This window comes from Oryctolagus cuniculus, chromosome 14 (assembly GCF_964237555.1).
Source record: "Oryctolagus cuniculus chromosome 14, mOryCun1.1, whole genome shotgun sequence".
In the NCBI taxonomy this organism is placed as follows: Eukaryota; Metazoa; Chordata; class Mammalia; order Lagomorpha; family Leporidae; genus Oryctolagus; species Oryctolagus cuniculus.
In genome coordinates, this window is record NC_091445.1 from 30,244,918 (window position 1) to 30,258,255 (window position 13,338).

The 13,338-nt window shown below is 47.3% G+C and overlaps 1 protein-coding gene across 2 annotated transcripts in view; it reads right to left on the minus strand.

Annotated features, from left to right (window-relative positions):
- EFNA5 (ephrin A5) overlaps positions 1-12,072 on the minus strand; it is a 303,987-nt gene extending 291,915 nt beyond the window's left edge. For both annotated transcript variants that reach the window (XM_051853591.2, XM_002713956.5), the window contains exon 1: positions 11,596-12,072. In XM_051853591.2, coding sequence (XP_051709551.1) covers positions 11,596-11,720 — 125 coding nt within the window. In that variant the 5' untranslated portion in view covers positions 11,721-12,072. The remainder of the gene's footprint in view (positions 1-11,595) is intronic.
- Between the last annotated feature and the right edge of the window lie 1,266 nt (positions 12,073-13,338).

Here is a 13,338-nt window from a genome sequence, read left to right on the forward strand (position 1 = left end):
GCCCAGGGAGTCGTGGGTACAGCTCGAAGCATGAGAAGCAGTGATGTGGACATCACTAACCGGTGGCAGTAGTTCTAGTGCTGGGAACAGCACCTGATAAATCCCTGTCAAACAAATCAGTATGTGAAGATTTCTGAAAGTGCTTTCTACCTTGTGCTGTGATTTTGTGAGTGAAATTCTTCCATCTGCATAAAACGCTGACCTTCCTCGCAGGTGCAGACGTCTCACTCATCTCTAAATTCTCTGTGTGCCTCCTCGTGTTCTGCATGTGCTATCACTCAATAAACAGATTATTAATTATAACTTTTATGTATGCAGTACATGAATACAGTATTCTAATGAATATTAGTTCTATTTCTTTAACAGAAAGATTTTGGAAAAAAAAATAAGTTCAAATCAACGAGTAATCCCTAAATTCACCCATTTGGATTTGGTTTTAGATACTGTAAAGAAAATTCATGCATGCAAAGAATGAAAATAGTCATGAAAAACGTTACAAAGAGCCAAGCCCTGCTTCGCTGTGGAAGCCAAGAACAGGATGGCATGAATGATTGAAACCGAAAACTGATTTTAAAACCTCATGTGATAGCTTCAAAGTCTTTTCTTACCAAGTCTTATACTACAGTTGCTATAAGTCTGAGACATACCATCTCTTTCGTTCTGTTTTTTCTCAAATACATCCACCACTGGACAGGCTCAGAGACCATGAAAGCAATAGAAAGATCTGAATAGTAAGTGAATTAAGAGATTAGTTGTCAAATAACTAGATATCGCCATAAAAATACAGGACTAAAAAATAACCATTTGCAAAGGAGATAATTATAAGACAATTGTAAACAGATACATTAATAGCATAGGTGTGTTGATAACAAGAGCACCCTGAAATAACATTCAAAATAATTAGACATTCAAACTCCTAAGTAGGGTTGGTTAGGATTACAAAAGTAGGAAGCCTTTGTCCAACAAAGAACTGCATGTATTTTCAATTGCATGAACTACGTCCTTTATACTTTAGCTGTTTGCTTCAGAGAATGCAGAGTTTAAAGTTAAAGCACGTGTTGAGTGCCCCATGAGCACACGTCCACATGGACCTTCCCATGTACACATACACACACCCCCACAACACACCCTGTCATGTTGTTGTCTTCCCAAGAGTATAGTTGACAATGGTGACAGCAGAGTGTGTAATTAGTTTTCATTGTTCCCCCGACAGCTATAGCTTCACACAAGACCTTTTGCTTTTTATGTTGTAAATGCTATAGAAAAAAAAAATACACTAATAACAAGCATTTAATTATGGGTCCAGCAACCACAATGGAACACTGCCAGAAAAGATTGGAATCTCTGGGATAGCAAAGAAAAAAAAAGTGTATTTGTGTGGATGGGTGTGTGTGGAGGGGGGAGTGTTCTCAATTATAGCAATCCTCAAAATATTGATGACAGGCATGCGGTGGAAAAAGTTCTACATTTTTCCCCCGAGTCTCTGTGGATTCTGAAGTACAACTACGATGCTCCAGCAATACTAAAACCAAGAATACTATCATCTCTGTGCTAAAATATTAATCAGAATAAAGGCATTGCTTATTAATAAGGGAAATACTCTTTAGAATAGCTTCATGTTTTGATGCTATCAGGGAAGTGCACAAAGATGCAGTGGCAAATTTTGTTTTTGGCCTTGGCTGACACATACTAAAAAAAAAAAAAAAAAAAAAAAAAAAAACCACATCGTACTCGTGATATCAAATATCTGGGTGCCACATTCCCTGGGGCCTGCTTTAATTTGTTTCATGCAGTATTTTGAATAAAGCATCCCTGAGTGCGACCAGATCCATCGCCCGGGTCCTTTCTCGCCTGATTAATTAGTAATTGGGAGACACATTTTGGCAGCTTTCATTTCCCTATTATTTTCTCCAGTTGGACTCAAAACCCTCGCAGAAGCACGACTATTTGAACTGTACCCCTCTTAGTGCTGGGTCACTACATTGTAACAAATGGAGCCTCGGCCAGAAAACCACAGAAATAGGCATAAAAGTTTATTGAAGCAGTAACAGTAAACAAATATATGAAGAAAACATTGAATGCCACAGTATCTAAAACATTAATGGTCTGTCTGAACCCAGGGGTTATTGGCGAGATTGGAGAGCAGGAGTAAAAAAAAGGGTCTTTAACAGAGCCACTGCTTTCATCTGTCTTCTTTAAAAAAAAAAAAAAAAAGTATTAGCTAAATAAAGCAGGCAAACACTTGGCCAAAGCAGACCGTCCATCCGAGCCCTCCTCAGCCTCCTCCATTATTCCAAACCAGTGAATAGAACTACTGGGACGCAGAAGCTCCACAGCGACCCCCAGATCCAGGTCCCAGGAAGAAGCCACCAGAGTTCTCTCTGTGCCTGGGATGCACGGGTTCCCGAAAGAGGAGGTGAGGGACTTAACATTGAAGCTGGCCACATGGATCCTTTGCAGAGCTGCAGACTGCAACAGAACCAGTTTCACGATCTCCATCTCAAAGTGTCGGTCACTTCAAAAATGCATCCTTGCCACGATGGAGGCTCAGGACACCTGTGCACCTGAGCAGTGGCCATGCTTGGAAGTCACAGATCGCGACTCCCACATTCCGGCATCTGTCTGTATTTTCCTGCCCTGCCACACAGAAGGGGAACTGTGTTCATTAGCTCCCCCTTTGTTTAACCTAATTATTAAACACAAAAGAGAACGTCCCCATATTTAGATTTAGTTTAGCTTTTCTGCCCATACTTGTTGGTGTTCCTTAAATTAAACAGATATTTTTCTACACGTTATTAAGTTCAGTAAATGCTACAAACTTGTATGTCCCACTGACATGTATGAAACAGCAATCATCAAAATCTAGATAATAATTTGTACTGTAATTATCCAACAAACTAAGCCATAATTCAATTTTATGAAACCCACAACACTGCATTTTTTAATACAAACACACTTTCATCATATAGAAGAGGCAAGAACTAATTGTTAATTATGACTTTTACATATATGCCTAAGTCACGAATAAAAGTTAAAATGGAATTTCTGACAGCTTGGAAGCAGCAAGAAAAAAACCAAAAGGTATATGTTAGTTCATTGCCAAGGTCACTTTGAACAGTCAAGTTATTTCAGGCAAGTCCAGCAGCCACTCAAAGAACAGATGACAGGTATCAGAGGAAGGCCTTTCTGTGCAAAAACTGCCCACTCCTACCCCAACTTGAACCAGGGAATGTTCTAAACACATGCATTTTCTTTATTGCTTTTACTCTGTGTCTCCAAGCACCCAAAACCTGACTTGTAAAGAGCTGAAGCAATCTTGGGGTCATCACCCCCACCGTGAGCAGGTCCCTGAGACCAACGGATTCAGGCACTGCTCAGCTGTGTCCTGAGGAAGGCCTGCTTTCACGGCAGACCCAGAGACCACTGTCCCAGACAGACAGCACCAAACAGATGCCGGTGCAAGGAGAGTGGTATACATTTCTGGAACAACTTACAGGCTAGCCGTTCTTCCAAATGTATCCAGAATACTCGAAACATGGTGGAAACCCTGGCAGACTCGGTTGATTCAGTCTCCTAACTTTTAGCAACAAATAGGAATTTGCTTCTAAATTAATTGCAGAATCTGCAGCAAGTGTCTGCTTAGGAGGAAATAAAAGGTTACATTTTAGGGACAAAAAAAGTCTGACTTCACAGAATTCTAAAATCATCCAAATGTGGGGAGAGAAACTTACATTTTACCGGTACCTCTTACCGGAGAAAGACTGCTGGTAACAGAAAATTTGTACCCCCCCCCCCAAAAAAAAAAAAAAAGTCTACCAACAAAGAAAATGAACCTAGAATAGTCACAAACAGCGTACTGGTAAGGGTGACAACAGGAGCTGTATAAAAGTATTGCTCTGAAATTAATCCTAAATTACAAGCTTCAAGAGAAACATACGTACGGAAACTTGGTACAGTCCATAACATGAAAGTATCATATGCCTGTGTTTAAATGCATGATTACTAAGTTTAATCTTTCTTTTTTCACAACTAAATACAAGAAGGTAACATTTGAGCCGTTTCACAAATAATCTGAGGTGGACAGAGGATCCCACCAACACGATCACAAAGTGGTTTAGTCTCCTTTTCTATTGTCCATATTCATTTCCGGACCATTTTCACGAAAGAAATAAAATCGGTCTTAAAACAAGATGGCTGCTTCTTGGGGGAAAAAAAAAAAACGCTGATTTAACTGAAAGCCAAAAACCTTGCTTTTCTAAATTGGGAAATGAGAACTTTGTCACGTATTTTTCTGATCTCCATCTTCCACATACGTTATTTCAAATTAATAGCATGCGACGTTGGTCCAAGGTCTAATCTTTGCACATTAATGACACGGTTGTCCAGTGCATGCATTCACATGTGCTGGTCCACATGCCCGCTCCACACACTGGGACAAATTCCCACTTAGACCTCACACCCAAATCATGAGCATTCGTCATGAAAATCAGCCCATCTGATAAGTAATGGGACTAATATTGACACCTCGTATCTGTGAAGAATCCAACCATACAACATACAGTAATATCACATTACAATCAAATCAACTGTATCTGACTGCTTCAAAGTAAAAATCACAGGAGCTTCACTGTTAGTCTCTCTTAGAAATGCACTTTGCTGACCTTCCCAGAAGCAAATGACAGATTAATTCGAGGGCCCACCTATAAAAATTTTAAACATTTCCCTCCATTTTGAAATAATTTTTAAATACATAAAAAAAACCACTCAAACCTATTTTTATTCCTCACTTGAGTGGAAAATAAGACCTGACAGTAACATTTTCTTCAACCTGTCAACTGTCAATTGTACGAAGGATGTTTCTAAGGATGACAAAGGTTTATTTTTCCCTATTGAAAATGATAGAATTCTACCTGAATGAAAGCCGAGCTAACCATCAGTCTGGTGGGCACACTGCTGTCTCTCAGCAACTCGCCAACTTAAGTGGGAGTCGTTAATATTTTAAAATAATGTTTTTACAGCAATACAGGGCTCACTGTTTGAAAACTCTTCAGCAGCCTCAAAAGCAAGAGTGTGCACCCATACAAATTTGTGATTAGAAAAGAGGGCACAGATTTCCATGGTTTACAATAAATCCTTCAGGGAGCAATAGGAGGAGCACAGGCTGTCAGTGCCAAGATACAGGGAACGTTCCTTGCTCAAAATGATGCAGAGCAGGTCCTAGTACAGACAAGTTGCATTTTTTGAAAATTTTTAACTGATGCATAAAAAGTATACCTATTTATGAGTACCATGTGACACTTCCACACATGTATATGTGTCAAATCATGGCAAACATATCTACCTACTCAAATATCTATCACTTACATACTATGAGGACTTGCAAAAATCCTTTCTTCTAGCTTTTTCTCAAGAAAAATAGAGCTTTCAATGCATTATCATTATCTATAGTCACCCTACTGCGCAACAGCACACCAACACTTCTTTCTCCCAACTATGTAATTTTAAGCTAGGTGGTTGTGTGTGACTGATTAAATTTTGAAAACATAAATGTAGACAAATTGAAGAGGAAACAGGTCTCCTGGTGGTGAGTAATATCCCATTCGGAAACACTGGAAGGTTCACATTAATCACAAGAAGCTTTGCAACACAACAGCTCGGGACATAGGTTGAAAAAGCAGACTCAAATAGAAATCTAATCATAGAAATCAGTTCGTTAAAAGAGATGGTAATTTATTGATGTCTGGCTGGCTAGGATCACCACCGTAAGACAGAGTATTTAAAGCGGCCACGAGGACCTCACTCCTCATCCTCCTCTGTGAGGTTCCCCTCCCTGAACATGAAGGTGTAATCTGTCACCAATGATCAAAGGGCAAGATGGGAACAGGCAAAGCCCTACCTATCTGTATTTAGAGAAATCCAGGCTCCCTTCTCAACACGGCCATTCTAATCAAGACAGTTTGTACCTTACTTCTAAAATATAAGTCGATAAAATACAATCAGTCATCACAGTGTGGCTGGTTCCTGAACACTGCTTACCTTCTTAAGTCCCAGTGCTACAGAATTACTCAAAGCAAACTCAAAATATAGAAGGTCGAGTTATACCTTTCTAAGAAAGTATTAAGCAAATGAGTTTTACTGGGGGAGGGGGGGACCACTAAGCAATAAACCAAATGCTATCATACACAGATCATTCATCCTTAACACACTGCTGTGCCGTGTGCAGTTCATATTCCAATGTGTTCTCTCCCTCAAGGGTAGATTCTTTTGGCATCCACTTCTCCCAAGCTAGCAAAGGCCAGGCCTTCTGCAGGAATGACTGTATCCACTCACTTTCCAAGGCAGCCAAGGGGAGGAAGGAGGTGCTTCTCTTGGGCTGTCCCTACCCAGCAGGACATCAGGCCAGGGGGGACAGAACGCGCTGAAATGCCTGTGCAGGGGCACTGGGCAAGATTCAATGGCAGGAAAGTCAGGAGGTTAATTTGTCCCTGGGGACCTAAGAGTGCCTTCCAATCCTGACCCTTCTCAGCCTTCAAAGGCAAAAGTCTTCAAAGCCACTGACCATCAGCTCCAACGCACGGGACAAGGTATCCGCTCATTGAGTCCATGCTTTCCTTAATACCGTGCAAGTCACCAAACACTGCAGTAGAACTTCTACAGACTCTCTCTGATGCTTTTAATCACAAGTCCTTTACTGCTGCTGGTCTCACACTGGAAATGCCAAATTAGACCGAACTGTCCCAGGCAAGTGCGCCTGGGACAGCACTGATGTTCCAAGCACCTAAAACACATGGACGGTGGACTGTTTTGGAGTTTCTTATAAATACACGAAGTGGCTGGAACGTAACATCTCAATAACCAAGCCTACTTTCCAAAACGCTAGGGAATACTGGTCAAAAAATAGGAACCGTGTTTCTCTTTTACAAATTTCTGGATTTCTAAAAAAAGGGAAAGTTCACTCTAGGTTTTCTGTAAATGGATAAGCATGAAAACATAGGCTTTAATCTAAGTCAAACTGCTGTACCATTATCCTGGTGTTTACAAACACTACGATTTCAAAATATCAAAATAATAAAATCAACCCTAATACATCTGATAAACTCACATTACAGTGAGGCTCAGAGTGAGTGGAGTTCAGATGCTAAAGAATATCTTTTACTTGGAGAACACTTCTGCTTCCAAAATCTAAAATAAATGCTTAACCTTTCACAGCGAAAGGAAATCCTTTACAAGTTTGGTGATAATGCAACCCCCAAGTTTCCCTTGCCATCTTGCCTCACAACATTTTTTTTTTTTTTTTTTTTTGCATCTGAATCATGTGGGTGTCATGTATTTGTCAGTGAAAAGGCACGGTGTCGATATACTGGTATACAGATATCAAAATGATGATGGTTCAGACTTTTAAAAATGAAGCCAGTGAATTTTGAAAGAAGAAAAATACTCAAGGGAATATGATTGGGGGAAAAAAAATGTTAAGATTTCTCTCTACTTAGCTGAATACAGATGACCCGCTCTGCTAGAGGATTTGGGGGTGGTGACCTAGAACTCAACTTACTTTCACAACTCTAAGATTACATGTTAACACAACTAAGTGGTGGCAATTACCCACTACTCCAAAATGAAATGTTTCATTTAAGGTACCTACAAGAATTGAAAAAGTCCAAGGAAAACATCTAATTAGGTTAAAGTTTAATAAATCCTTGATGAATGACACAGATATTTTTCCCCCTTAAGAAAACAGACTTTTACAATGATGGTATGGAAACCTTATCAGAGAAAGAAGCTCCAAGGGAACAAACACAACTTCCTAAAAGCGTGTTGGCTACACGTGCACTTGCCTCGGGATTATTTTATTATTGTCCCCATAACGCCAACCAGTAGGAGATACGTTTAATTACGCTAGCACCATTTTGGCGAATGGTGAAAAGAATCCAAGAAGCGCTTTTCAGTATACACACCACACAGTGCAGAAAGGCATGCTCTTCTGGGGAGAACCAGACTGTTCCTAGCAAGCTTCAATGAACAGGCATGCTCTTAACACTCAGTCCGCTATCTCTACAGGCAGAGCTATGCAGGAGAATGTAACAGCAGTTCTTAACTAAAAGTCTACTGTTGCTACTGAAAAGCTTTTTGTATCCTTAAAGAAATTAAGGACAAATAAGTGTATCTTCCTTGGATCTTCATGTTCATGTCTCCCTAATACTGACATTTCAGTTCAGAATTCAGCCTAACCTAAAAAGGAGCTTTCTATTATCCACACTTCCAGGTGAAACACATACAAGTTTTCAAATTTAGAAATACGGCGGACACCTTGAGGGAAATATTATCATCCAGGAGTTCCATTCAGCCTGATAGTTCTCAGTTGTGATTTCATCAACTCGTGCCAACTCAAACCATAAAATCACTGGGGTCCACCACCCAATATGTACTGGTGAGGACTAAAAAGCTACCAGCATTTAAAAACTGAATATCCACTTCCCAGAAGTGAATACCTAGGAACATAGAATCTAATGTTCCTAATATAAAGCTATTCTGACAGCAAGTCAGTTTAATAATTTTTTTCCTGTGAATTTAAATGTCTAGATGCTTAAGGTGTCAAAAGAGAGGCAATAAAGCAACTCAGGGTGGCAGAAAAACTCCTATGGGCTGCAGAAGCCACTTGGAACACAAGTTACACAGGAAAATACTCCGTGATGCAGGTATATGTAATTCCAGTGTTACCCAAATAGAATCTCAAACTTAATTTATTAGTACCCAGTAAAGCACCTTTACTTCATTTAGAAACAGATTCCATTATTATCTATCAGCTTTATGTAGCTACTGAGCTTTTCTTCTGAGAAAAATAGAAAGTCTGTTTAAGTTGCAATTAAAGTTGGCTACTTGTTTTCAAAAGACTTAAGTCCTTTGACCTTATTACTAGGAAAATCTCCACAGGTCCCTACATAAAACCAAAAGGCACAGCTAACTCACTTTACAAAATGAATACATGCATGATGAGGGGACAATGTGGAACTATGAATTGGTCAAATTCCGTAAACCCATGTAGGGTAAGTTTTCTGAAATATTCCCAATCTTTTGGGAACAACTTTTATTTTTAAGTACTTACTTTTCATTTGGCCTCTTTTAAATTACTTCCAAGTTTACTTTTTTTCCTTAATGCATCAAGAAAGTATGATTGAATTAAACATTTCAGGGGTAAAACTGCTTTGAAAGGATAAGTTTGTGATACCACCGAGCTAAAATGCCTTCATAAACCCCAAAGAGTATGAAATATCAGAACTGAGTCTCCGGGGGGTGAGGAAGGTCTTTTGGTTATTATGAAAGTGATAATGATCACACAGTAAAGCATCTCGACAAAGCTCAAGTGAGAATACTGACTTAAGGCTGTATGTTTGGAGTTTTAAAATTCTGTAGATGAACTTTGCCTGGGCAGGTTCGGAGCCACGGGGGCACCCTGAGCAGGAGGGTGTTCTGCAGGGCAGATTTATGAAAAACATGACCTGTGACAAAAATCAATGAGCTAATCTCAAACCAAACAACAGTATCAAAAGCATAAAATAGAGATAACCTCAGATAAGACATCCACGAACTAACTCAGACTATAGCACTACAGGTTAAGGGGGTTTGGGTGTTAAGGTAGCCCGTGAGGTTGGTTCTGCTGTAACCCAAAAGAGACTGAATGCCCAAGTAGAAAACACCACGAGGAAAGACGACAATGGGACAAGTTCCGGGTGGGAGCGCAAAGGCAAGAGCAGAATGTCCCAAATGCAACCGCGCGGTTCACCGTTGCTTTATTCGACCGGCGCTCAAGTTTAGAAACAGACATTCCTCTTTTTCATATATGCTGTCTAATAATGCCCAAAAGGGAATAAAAACCAACCGACATAATGAGCCTTGCTTTTAACACCATCACAACTGGAAAGCTTGCTCTATTTGCTCTGTCAGCTTTAATAAAAGACATCTCCCCCGGCAGCCCGGGTTCTCTTCTCTCTCCCTAATAGTGGTAAGTGGCAGGTCAAAGAGGAAAGAAAGGGCTTCCCGCTCCCTGCCACCCACCTCCAGGACACTTTGGGGTGATTTTTTTTTTTTTTTTTTTTTTTGCACGCCAAACTCGAAGGGACCGCTCCACTCCTGCCAGGCGCCTGCGTTTGGGACCAGGGCGACCCGGGTTGACTGCCCTAACAGCCAGAGCGGGGGACTGACTGCTCCCTCTCGGGTCGACAGCTCGGGGACCGCACCCGGGGAAAACCTTCATCCGGGCGAGCATTGCGCGCCCGCAAACCGAGCGGAGGCTGGAGGCCAGCGCTGGGGGCCGTAGCGGACGGCAGGACCGGAGGCGCCCAGGCGCGCGGCCACCACAGGCGCACCTCTCGGCCTCCCGCCTCTCTCCTCCCACCTTCCACTCCAGTCCGGGGTAAAAACCTGGGATGGTAGGGACGGCCACACTATTTCCCTCCTAGGCGGGCCCCCCAGAGCAGCCCGCAGCAGGAAAACCGGCTTCTGTCCCGGGGAAGCCGAGCTATCCGGGCCCGGCGGGGCCGCCCGCTGCGCACAGAAGCGCTCCGAGCCGCGAGGGGTCCGCCGACGCCGGGGATAACCTCTGTCCACCCCACTTCCAGGGTCCGAGAACACTGCACGTCCGCTGCTGGCCGGGGTCCAGCACGCGCGCCTGGGCCGCCCCGGGCGCCCATCTCTGGCCTCCCGCGTACCCGGCGGGCTTCGGGGACGCCGGCAGAAGGGTGCCAGGTAACCGCACAGCGTTCTCCGGCTCCGCACCGCCAGGCCGCGGGCGCAGAGCTCCCACCGCCCGGCTCGGCCAACTCTGCAGCTCGCTCCTCACCCATGACGTAACCCGGCATTAGCTCAAACTTTCTGGCACCTTGAACCCACCGGGTGGGGCGGGGGGAGGCAGAGCCGGAGGTGGCGGAATCCCCTCCGCTGCCAAGCGCGCCAGGCCCACACAGACTCGGGGCCGAATGAATTCCTCGCAGTTAAAGAGGAAAATAAAAACCTAAAGCTTCCGCTTCCCAGCCCCCCGCACTTCCCCCAGCCCGTGCGCTCTCTGCGCGCACCGGGAAAAGACAGGGTAAAAATTAAAACATACACACATACGCACACACACACAAAGAAAAAAAAAAAAACTTTGGGGATGTTTGGCGGGTTCTCCCCGCAGCCCAGGCGCACGCACGCTCCGGGCGGGAGCTGTGGCGGAGCAGACCCGGGGCTCCCGGCGCCCAAGCCCGGCACTTGGATGCTGATGCCGCCGGCCGGCCAGCCTGCCCGTGCCGGGAAGTGCCGAAGTCCCAACTCCTCGGCTCCCGCCCTTTTCCGAATCTCCCTGCGCCCTAACAGACAGCGACTCCGGGCAGCCTCGGGGACACCCAGGGGCACCCGGCCTTTCCGCGGTGGCTTGCTTAACAAAGAGGGGCGCGACGGGTGCGCTTCCCACGGGCGGCTCCACGCCAACTGCGCCCGGGTGAGGCAGGCTCCGGGGTGCGCGCGGCCGGCGGCTGGTGCGCGCCGGTCCCCGCCGCCGCCGCTCCTTCCGCAGGGCTCCGAGCCCGGGTAGCCCCGACTCTCCGTCCCCCACCGCCTTACCTGGGGTTGCTGCTGTTCCAGTAGACTGCGTAGCGGTCGGCGACGGCCTTGGAGCCCGGGTCCTGGCAGAGCACACACATCCAGAGCACCAGAAACAGCAGCGTCAACATCTCCACGTGCAACATCACGCCTGGCCAGCGGTGGAGCCCCCGACGCGCCACTCCGGGGAGAGAGCAGGGATCCGGAGGGAGGGAGGGAGCGAGGGCCGGCGGGAGGAGGGAAGGGGACGGAGCGAGCGAGGGATTGAGCGAGCGGACTCCAAATAAATATGAATAAATAAAAATGAAGGGGGCGAGGTAGGACAGGGGCGCACACCAGGCTGGGGAGGGGTGAGGGACCGAGAAGAAAAGGCGGTGAAGTGGCGGGGGTGGGGGATCCAGACAAACTCGCACCCCCACTGGAGGGCTGGGGAGGAAAAAGGACTCGCAAGATGGAGAGAAGCGTGCGCGCGTGTGTGTGTGTGTGTGTGTGGTGTCTGTGCGGTGGCGGCGGCGAAGGCGGGGGAAGGGGTGCTGCGCGGAGTCTCGGGCGGCGGCAGCGGCGGCGGCGGGCTGGTCAGCCCGGGAGAGGGAGGTGAGTGCCGGGCCGGGCGGCGGCGGCGCAGGCGGCGCAGGCGGCGCAGGTCGGGGCGGGCGGCGGCGCGCGCTGCACAGTCACCGGGAGTTGCGCGCCGCGGCCGAGGGGAGACATACACCGGCCCGCCGGGCCCGGCTCAGCGTCGGCGCCGCGGGCTGCGTACGGCTCCGCCGCCGCCCGGGGCCCTCGCACCGCGCTCCGCTTCGCTCCAAGTTACTTTGGCGGCCGATGGGAAAGTGCAGGAGGACGAGGGCGCCTTCAGGCCCCGGGAGTCCGAGAGAGCGAGCGAGAGAGATCCCCCTCTCTTCTCTCTCTTCCGCAGCCGCCTCTGTGCCGGAGCCGGGCGACCCCCGGGGGATCTCGGAGAAGTGGTAGGTGGTGCGGTGCGCCGAGCAGGGCGGGGATCCCACGCCGCGTCCGAGAGCGGCTGCTCCGGCGGCAGCTGGCGCTGGCGAGGAGCGGTCCTGTCTCGAAAGCCTCAAAGAAAAGTTTGGCTCTGCGCGTCTGCCCGCAGGTCCCCCGGCGGAGTCGGGCGGCGGCGGCGGCGGCGGGCGAGCCGCGGGGATCTCGCGGGCGCGCTTCCCGTGGCCGGCGGCGGGCGCACCCGGGCGAGCGGAGGGCAGAGGCTGCGAACCGGCCGGCCTGGCGGAGCGGGGATGCCCGAGCCCGCAGGACGACGCCAAAGCCCCGCGCGGCGGTGCTGCAGGGCGGCCCACGGGAAACAGTCACTTTCAGCGGGTCCTCAACTCCTGGACGGGCTGCTGTCAGTCTCCGGGTGCGAGCCGGGGCCCCACGCGCGGTGCCCGGGAGCCGCGGGCGAGCGCTCACAAGTGGCCCTGCGACTCGGGCGCGTCCGGCCCCAAGCCCAGCAACTTGTAGAGAGGCATCAATCAGTGGGAAATGGCCGGAGACGAAGCGGGGGGAGCGCGCACGAGCGAGCGGCACCTCCCCGAAGACTACATCAGAAAAACCTGCCCGGGCCTCCTGCCGCGGCTCCTCGCTCCCTCCTCACGCGCGGCCGCGACTGGAGGGGGAAGCCACTACCCGAATCCTCAAGCCCCTGCCCAGGCGGGAAAATAAATAAACTTGAGTGCGGCGGCGGCGGCAGCAGCAGCACAGCCCTGGAGGGGTGGAAACGACTGGCGAGAAGTGGGCAGGGGTAAAAGT